This window comes from Argentina silus (genome assembly GCF_951799395.1).
Source record: "Argentina silus genome assembly, chromosome: 11".
Taxonomy (NCBI): domain Eukaryota; kingdom Metazoa; phylum Chordata; class Actinopteri; order Argentiniformes; family Argentinidae; genus Argentina; species Argentina silus.
In genome coordinates, this window is record NC_139665.1 from 12821854 (window position 1) to 12831726 (window position 9873).

The 9873-nt window shown below is 43.8% G+C and overlaps 2 protein-coding genes across 5 annotated transcripts in view; both read right to left on the bottom strand.

The window, feature by feature from the left end:
- Window positions 1–231: 231 nt before the first annotated feature.
- On the bottom strand, window positions 232–3788 carry il12a (interleukin 12a; the record flags this gene model as incomplete). The annotated part of the gene is made up of 7 exons (XM_083680608.1): window positions 232–1649; window positions 1933–1974; window positions 2217–2345; window positions 2471–2512; window positions 2616–2783; window positions 3023–3156; window positions 3782–3788. The coding sequence occupies 7 exons, from the start codon at window positions 3786–3788 to the stop codon at window positions 1512–1514; spliced, it is 660 nt and encodes a 219-aa protein (XP_083536734.1). The 3' UTR covers window positions 232–1511.
- A 584-nt stretch (window positions 3789–4372) lies between these two features.
- schip1 (schwannomin interacting protein 1) overlaps window positions 4373–9873 on the bottom strand; it is a 43403-nt gene continuing 37902 nt past the window's right edge. For all 4 annotated transcript variants that reach the window (XM_083680044.1, XM_083680047.1, XM_083680045.1 and 1 more), the window contains 3 exons: window positions 6520–6643; window positions 5878–5971; window positions 4373–5326 (listed from right to left, as the gene is read on the bottom strand). In XM_083680044.1, the coding sequence (XP_083536170.1) occupies window positions 5275–5326; window positions 5878–5971; window positions 6520–6643 (270 nt within the window). In that variant the 3' untranslated portion in view covers window positions 4373–5274. The remainder of the gene's footprint in view (window positions 5327–5877; window positions 5972–6519; window positions 6644–9873) is intronic.

A 9873-nucleotide genomic window follows, 5' to 3' on the forward strand; every position in this document is an offset into this window, starting at 1 on the left:
ATATTTTGTTGATTTGTTTTATATTTTGTGCTTGCAAACAAGGTATTTCCACTATTGAAATGGACCAACTGCACAAGCAGGTTAGCTATTGGTTTTCTACTGTATTACCAGTAAAACCATTTTTTTTTATGATTGTTTTTCTATTTTTGTACAGCTTTGTTTAAGTGTGTTATGCTTGAAAATGTAGTTTATGAAACTGAAATAGGTGTCTTAGAGAAAGGCTTGATAATGTTAACCTTTTGCTTCAATCCTTAGACTGGAAAGCACACACACACACACACACACACACACACACACACACACACACACACACACACACAAAATTTGAAACACACACACACAACCCTTTATTTCTTGAAAATAACCAAAAACTTCCAGACACTATGAGGCAGCTAGTAGCAGTAATTTCCTATTAGAGTAGAAAAACTCCTCTTCCATACTGTATTTTCGAACAATCATGCCTTGAAAAACCACATATTGTAAGCTGCCTGTGGAAAAGGCCATCATTTAGTAGTTTCAAAAAGGGTCATTTCGTAGTTTCATTAAAAAAGGGATATTTAAGTCATTTCCAAAGCACCCTCTGATTGGGTGAGTTGTGCACTACCTTTACTCAAATCCAGGAATGCTTGGAAGACTTGGGAGAGTAAGGATGACCTGTGGGAAGTAGAGGATTATGTAAAGAGTGTACAGTATATAGGGCATTTGATGTCGTGTAAGTGTGAAAGAACGTTTATGTTGGGAGAAATTATCTTCTCTGTCTGGGGAATTCCACTATGAACATTCCACTACTTTCATGTTGCACTTGTGTAATGTTAAACCCTCAGGTATGACCCTTTCTCAGGGCTCTGGGTATGATGTTTAAATTTGCAAATCTTTGACTGAATAAAACAACTTTTTTAAGATGTCTGTTTTTTTCTTTGTTTCAATGATATTGCTTGAAAAATCCTCTTTGAACCAGGAACTGATATTTCACTGATACTCCATATATTTATCGTATGAAATAAACACAGAGTCAGTCGCAGTAATATTGCAATAAATAATTTATTATAAGTATACCAATAAATAACATCACAAACACTTTCCACGCATCAAATAAATCAATAAAATAATAAATAAATCAAAATCCCTAAATAAAGGAATTTATCAATAAATATATAGATAAATAAATAGATAATAAATAGATTAACCAACATGATCTCCACTGATTAGCTTTGCACTTACATGATAGTCATACGGCTCTTACTGAGCCAGTGCAGTTTAGTAACAGCAATGTCTGACCTTTGCTCAGCTGCATGTACACACTGACAACTCTTTAAACCAGAGGTGTCTAGTACAGAACGTAGAAGGCTGGTTCAGACTCAGGGTAGTGCACGACTTGCTTGAGGTGATAATTGGTGACAAAGTAGTTGATGATGATGATGATGATGATGATTGATGTAGATTGTCTTCTAGTCACTGATGAAAACTGTGACGGTGGTGATGATGATGGCGATGATGATGATGATGAAGGCCTACTTCTTGTGGTCTCCTGAGGTGATGTAACTGACAGCTCTGTTGATGGTTATGACCCGGGCCTGGAAGCCCTTCAGAACCTTACAGAGGTGTACCCGGTCACCGAAGGCTTCACCTGACCACTGGGAGGCGCTGTCCTGTAGGGCAAAAGGGATAAAAAATACCTATGAGCTCATACCTATGAGCATGACTTGAAGATGTTCTCTCTCTAGCTTTTTTTTTTGGGGGGGGGGGGGGGTGTCAGCTTTGAAAAAGATAATTGTAGTTCTATTTGTAGTTCATTTCTAGTCCCTTTTCCCCCCTGCCCCAACCCTCCCCCCTCTCTCTCTTTAACAACGGAATGAAGAGAAAAAAAGGAAAATTCGAGGAAGGAACGGTTGCAGCACAAAGATAGCATTTATAAAGTCGTCTAACTCTTACCTGTGCCTGAGCATTGCCTTGCGTTGATGACAGTGGACAATTCTGTTCAGAACAAAGAACAATTTGTTGTCAAAAAGAGATTAAAAAAAGCGATTTAAACAGCATGACAACATTACGCGCGCGCACACGCACACGCACACACACACTCTCTCTCTCTCTCTCTTACACTGTACATACGCACATACAGTACACACACACACACACACACTCTCTCTCTCTCTCTCTCTAGTACACACACACACACACACACACACACACACACACACACACACACACACACACACCAGTAGATCCTGGATGATCTTCACGGTAGTGCTGAGTATGGAGTCGGCGTCTGTGTGTTTCTTCTGGTAGATCTTCAGCATGGTGATGTAGTGTTCTAGGTCGGCCTGGATGTTCCCCAGACACTCGCTCTGTACGGGAGGGACCACAAAGGTGTTGGATCACTGAACAAACCGGAGGAAGTACAGTCCATAGTCTCCATAAAATCTTAGCGACTTATCTTTTCGTAGAGTCTATAAAAAGCGCATATTGTTACCTCGCTGAACGTGGTGTTTCGTTGACCCGAGCATCTTGAGTCCTGTGGAGATGCAGAAATAAATAACGTAAGTTAGTCTACAGCTCGGTCATGGTGGCATGTATTGCTTTCTAATATAGCCTGTTGTTAATTCATTCACGTCCACCTTTGACACGGAACATTGAGGTAGGCCAGTAAAGTGTAGGGAACAGACTATACTTGTTACCTGCCCCGACACTTCCGTGTTTGGCTCGCAGGCTGAAACTGTCTTAGTCTTGCTGCTCAACTCCACCTCCTGCTTCGAGCACTCAAAATGTCCCTTCAACAGCACTTTCTAAAGGGACAGACGAAATACATGAAATGAGTGGATATGTAAGCAGCAAACTTTGAGAGAGAGAAAGGCAGAGAGAGAGAGAGAGAGAGAGAGAGAGAGAGAGAGAGAGAGAGGGGGGGGGGGGGGGAGAGAGAGTGGGTGAGGGAGAGAGAGAGAGAGAGAGTGGGTGAGAGAGAGAGAGTGGGTGAGAGAGAGTGAGAGTTATCGCAATCCAAGGTTATTATAAAATCGGTACTAACATCCTGCAGGAGCTCGCCGACATGATTTAGGAGCTTCTCCCACTTCTCGGTGTCTAGGCTGGGTTTCGGGCACACCGGGGTTCCGATGGAGACGCTCACGGACAGCGCGAGCAGCAGCGCACAACCGGCGAAGTCTGCAGGTGGAGAAAAGATAAAACATAATAATGTTTTAATAATTATCATCATCATCATCACTCTCTGACTCAAACTACCAATAGATCACAATCTATCAGATATATGATAAAACAACCACGAAAATAAGCATTTTCAGAACAAAAAACATGTTTTGCATCAATAGCCTTGTATTGACTGTTTATGAAGATCAACACATATAAACTATACATGTAAAATAAGAAAACTAGGCAACTGTAAAGTATCGGAAAAGCTGTTGCGTGCTAACCCGTTGAATAATACTCACATAAATTAAAGTTTGGCTGCATTCTGATATATCTGACTGTGTTCTGATATTCTGAGTGTAGATCAGTAAACCGATAGGTGTGTGTGTGTGTGTCATGTCTGAGTTATCTGATCCTGCTTATATTGTCCTGACCGGGAGTTCCCTTCGTCGTGTGCGTATCTTGAAGTGTGAAACTGAAATAAACCACAAAACCCTCGTTTCGATTTGGCCGAGAGCCAAGACAACACAAATCAGACTCAAACAGAATATGAAGCTCTGACACAGACTAAAATACACTCATTCTCTCACCTTTTCTGTTCGCAGGACTAACGATCTCAAGACACCGGGAGTTCCCTGGTCACTCTCCATCATAAGCAGTCATTCCTTTGAAGTTAGGGACCCACAAATAATGACACTTCTGAGCAAAACCTACTATTTAGTCAGATATTACTAGAATTAGCGTTCTAATGACGCTCAACTTCTAGACAACACAATTAGAGAAATATAGATATTTTCAATACACATGGGGGGTGCCCACGTTGGTTTAAGTTAGGAGACGGGACGTGATATGACTTTCTCTCTTGTGCTTGCAGTTACTATCAAGGGGGTAATTTTGCTTGGCAAAAGTTGGCAATGTCATGGCCATTTTAACGGTAATATTTCTAATAGAGGCAATGCTACATAATCCAATGGGAGTTTCAAATAGGAAATAGTAGGTTCTAAATAGTATGTAGTATGGTTAGTATGTAGTAGATACTTTTCGTAAAGTTTTCGGGAATTTCGGAAATGGCCAAGGTACAATACAATCCATGCTGTAGTGTATTATTCTGAATTGTTGCTCAGTTCACCGCTGTTCAGAACCTACTGTGTGACTCAACAGAGACTGGAATTTCACAACAATCTAAATGAACGTGTGTACATATCTCTGAAAAACTGTACACCAAACCACAACGTATGAAACAAAGTTTATTTTTTATCTTACATATCTGTACATAAACATTTCTTCCCTCAAATAAAGATTCTGAATACAATAGGATGAAAATGATATTAACACACTTATTCATTTAAAATGACTCGTGTCAGAAAATCAACATTCACAAAATGTTGAAGAGCGATTAGAGTGAACGTATTACCAAAAACTACGACTCCACTACAAGGCAGGCATGTTTCCTTTCCACTCGTTAAGCACCTTCAAATAAACGTTTCTTCTCAGTTGAAAACTACCATTTGTGCAGAATAAAAACAGGTTGACTTTGAAATACTTTAAAATTACCGTCCAACTTAAAAATGGTCTGAAGAAGTTAGTTTTCATAGTTTTATACAATGTTGTTTCTTTTTTTTTTCTCTCATAACTGACTTTCTACTAATTTCTCACTATTATTTTATTTATTTTTCTCCACCATTTTTGTATTTGACAGTTATAATTTAGTGGCGAATGTAGAAAGTTAAAAATAAACAATAGCAAAGCAAGGCCGATCACTGCACAGGAAGCCGGGGGACAGTATCCATGACAACACACAATCAAGTTTCCTCTTCTCCCAGGAAGCAGGAAGTGCTCCTCTGTCCTTAATGCTGGGAACACCACAGAAGCAAATGAAAGGGTGGCCTTCCTCTGTGCTGCTGCTGCCACCATGGGGAGGGGGGGGGGGGCAGGGGGCAGGGGGAGGGAGAGGGGGGAGGCAGGGGGAGGGAGTGGGGGGAGGCAGGGGGAGAGGGGAGCAGCGAGAGACATGGATCGGGGCCAGGGCTGGGTGGGTCGGGGCACGAGGGGGGGTGGGGGGGTTGGCGGTGGGTAGGGGGGGAGTGGTGGGGGGGATGAGTTTGGTTTGGGCAGGGCGGAGTGGTGCGGGACGTCTCATTTGGATGGGGTCTTCTCCGCCATGTGTTTCTGCTGGCTCTCGGCGTGCCTGAGTGAAAAACAAGAGTTTAGAAAAGGACCCGTTTTTTGGAATAAAGGGTATGTCAGCAGGACACGGGCCGGATTCGATTCAGAATTCCCCAATTATTCCCTGGCCTACGGAACCTGAGGTCATCATAACTTTCCCATTCTTTCCCAATCTAGCTTTCCACTGAAGATCTCACTTCTCACTGTGTACAGTTTGTCAGTACGCTTCTCTGAGGGAACGTCTCAGTACAAAACGGCAATGGCAAAGAAGTGGGGTGAGAGAGAGAGAGAGAGAGAGAGAGAGGGAGAGGGAGGGAGAGAGAGAGAGAGTGAGAGAGAGAGGGGGAGAGGGAGGGAGGGAGAGAGAGGAAAAACGAATGAGTGACTGATAGTGAGTGAGAGTAAGGAAAGTGTCAGTCATTGAGTGGAGGAGAGAGAGAGAGAGAGAGAAAGGGCAGACAGTTACTCATTGCCACATCCTGTAAGATTACTGACAACCACTCAACTGGGAAAACACACACACACACACACATACACACACACAGTCCCTGAACATCGGACGGTGCCCCCCACCTGGTGAGGTCCTCTATGTCCACCAGCATGGCGTCCTGCTCCATGTGCAGTTCATCCCGGATCAGCAGCAGCTGCACCAGCTCCTCATTCAGACCTGGGGAGGACAACATCACAGCAACGTCACAGCACCGCTACAACAACATCACAGCAACGTCACAGTACCGTTACAACAACATCACAGCAACGTTACAACAACATCACAGCAACGTTACAACAACATCACAGGAACGTTACAACAACATCACAGGAACGTCATAGCAACGTTACAAGAACGTCATAGCAACGTTACAAGAATGTCATAGCAACATTACAAGAACGTCACAGCAACACACAACACAAGCAGACGGGGGCATTTTCTTAAGACGCGCCAGAAAAGCGGCACGATTCTGAAAACGTCTTATTTCTCATGGGGATTTTGGAGCTTTCTTTATGAGAGAGATTATTCATAATGCATTTCAGTTCAGCACTCATATACATTCTACACTAAAAGTACCATAGCATACCCAAGTCCCCTGATGGACAGTATGGTGGGAAACGAAACTGAGTAGTCCTTAATCCAGTGTGTGTGTGTGTTTGTTTGTCAGTGTGTGTGTGTCTGTGTGTGTGTGTGTGTGTGTGTGTGTGTGTGTGTGAGATACTCACTCTCTATCTGGGAGTGCAGGTCGTTGACGATGACCTGGAGCTGTCCCAGCATCATGTCCCTCAGGTCAGTGGGCTTCAGGCTCCTTTTCATCAGACACTCGCTGATGTGGGGCATGTGTGGCAGCTATGGAGACACACACACACACACACACACACACACACACACACACACATACACACACACACACACGCGCCAGCGGTTAGAAACACACACACATGGTCAACGGTTAGATGTCACGTCAGCAAATTTAGTAGGAATAGAATATTCGAGTCATTATGGCACTCCACATGGGTGGACAACCCAATCTCTCCAGCAGGGGTCAGCCTAGCAAATCCTTAGTCACACAGCCATCGACTTGAGACATCTTGGAGGGGTACAGGGGTGTGTGTGTGTGTGTGTGTGTGTGTGTGTGTGTGTACAATGCAATCTTTAAACTGGAATTCCAGTGACCCAAGAACAAGGGCAGTCCCCTATCTACTGTACCTAGCAATAAGAACCACCATACCTCTCCCAGTGAACATGTTTAAAATAATTTTTGTTTGCTAATGTTGGTTTTTGGATACTTTCAAAGCAAATAAGCTCCATCACACTTGCACTTACTTGCAACTCTCCGTCATCATTTTGATGGATTAGACAAACCAACGTTTCGCTCAGTCCATTACAATCATGGTGGAGTTTTGCACGAATAGAAGTGTGCTTAGTGAGTTTCTTTTTCTGAATAAAGCGTGTTATTTTGTTCTTCTTGGGGCACCTGACATTCTCTTTAGAATTGTTTGTTGTTTGTTTTTGTCAATTGACTGGCAGGCGAACAATTGCGCTGATGTCACTAATGTTTCAGATTTTCACTTTCTCTTCCTCTTTCTCACAATCTCTTCACTCCTTTCTTTCTTTCTTTCTCTCTCGCTCCTCCCCTCCTCCAACTCTCCCTCTCTCTCCCTGAGCTGCAATAGGCTGGTTTGACATTTAATCAGTGAATCACAAAGCATCATGGGCTTTTCTCAGACTCACTTCCCTTATGTTTACCGAATTCTTATCCCCCTACGCTACCTAGAACCCCTAATCTCTCTCTCTCCCCCTCCTTCTCTTCTCTATCCCTCTCTCTCCATCTCACATCCTCTCCCTCCCTTCTTTTCTCTTCCTCCTCTCTCTCCTGTCTCTCATTCTCTCCCTCCAGTACAAACTGAAGGTGAGAAAACATGAGCTTCTTCTAATGGCTTTCTAGTGTTGAATGTGTTGGTATGCGTGGGCCGTTCGGTCGGTTCTTCCAGTCCCAGTTTCTCACTCCCCTTTCACTTTCACATTGGACCTGGTGCGACTGCGACTGCGCCAGGAGGCCATGTTCTCTGCTCTGTCATACCTCACAGTATCAGTTTGAAAAGTGAGGTCGGAAGTGAGTGACTAAGACAGAGAGAGAGAGAGAGAGAGAGAGAGAGAGAGAGAGAGAGAGAGAGGGCGAACAATGAGAGAGAGAGGATTTCCCAAAGAGAGTGAGAGGGAGGGTGTTTGGTGTCTGAGTGTATGAATAGAAAAATATATTGCATTGTGACTGCCAATAGCACCTGGTCCTAGCATAGATTTGTTTTTCTTAGGATGACTGATGGATAGATGATTTACTTACTTTAGACAAATGTATTTGTTGTAAGTCGCTTTGGATAAAGGCGTCTGCTAAATGTCTAAAATGTAAAATGTAAAATGTAAAATGTAAGAGAGAGAGAGAGAGAGAGAGAGAGAGAGACAGAGAGAGTGAGTGAGTTAGAGAGAATGTATGTGTGCATGCGTGCGTATGCACGTAAGTGTGTGTGTGTGTGTGTTTGTGTGTGTGTGTGTGTGCGTATGCACGTAACTGTGTGTGTGTGTGTTTGTGTGTGTGTGCGTGTGCGCGCGCGTGTGTGAGTGAACTAGAAAGAGAGAGATGAAACAGGACATAGGGGCCACTGTGGTAACAACAGTGTTTGGAGTTTCCTCACTGATGACTTGTCACCAGGTTCCTCTGCTCTGTTTCTGAGGTAAATCGCTATTTGATGAACACAGCCCACACAGAAAAACAAACTATGTCATCATACCAGAATTCTCTAAATAGTCATTGAAACATATCATATCTCGAAATGAATATGATATGAGCAGGGGAATCACTCAAAATGTAGTGTTCTTTGGAAGGCCTTTGTATTAAAACGTAGTATCTGGTATGAAAACAACATCTCCTACACACACACACACACACACACACACACACACACACACACACACACACACACACACACACACACACACACACACACACACTCACTCCCCTCATTACACAACAGCTTCTTGCACGCAGCCCAACAGTCACAGGCTTAGCACTCTGGCTAAGTACCTATACACTGTCTACACACACACACACACACACACACACACACACACACACATAGAGAGAGACGAGAGACGCGCACACACACACACACACACACACACACACACACACACACACAGAGAGACACACACACACGCACGCACACGCACACACACACACACACACACACACACACACACACACACACACACACACACACACGCACACACACACACACACACACACGAAGGCTAATGCTAGCTATCTCCTATGATACAGTGTGTCCCAGATCTGACACTGATCTCTTCAGACTGCTGGCCAGGGAAACATCCCCAAATACGTCACCCAATGCATTCTGGGATATGAATTATAGATAGCTCCCAGCCTCGACGCCCCCTCTTTACTGAATAAGTAAAGTGCTCGGCCAGGTGGTTTTGTGTGTGTCTGAGTGTGTGTGTGTGTGTGTGAGTGTGTGTGTGTGTGTGTGTGTGTGTGAGTGTGTGAGCGTGTAATGGTGTGAGCGTGTGTGTCTGAGTGTGTGTGTGTGTGTGTGTGTGTGTGTGAGTGTGTGAGCGTGTAAGGGTGTGAGCGTGTGTGTCTGAGTGTGTGTGTGTGTGTGTGAGTGTGTGAGCGTGTAAGGGTGTGAGCGTTTGAGTGTGTGTGTGTGTGTGTGTGAGCGTGTGAGTGTGTGAGCGTGTGTGTACAGTATATGGGTGATGTTTGGGGGGTGCTGAGGCAGACAAAAATGTTGAAATAATGATGAACATGGTCGCTAAGGAGGAGAGGAGGAGAGGAGGTCTGTGTGACATCATCACTTTTTTAAAGAAGGATATTGTGGGTGGTTTGTACTGAACAGACGGAGACAGTTTTATGATTATTATATTGTGTTGTATTGTTGATTTGTTTGATTGTTGTATGTCAAGCTAGCACGCTATGTCAAGCTAGCACGCTATGTCAAGCTAGCCCGCTATGTCAAGCTAGCCCGCTATGTCAAGCTAGCCCGCTATGTCAAGCTAGCCCG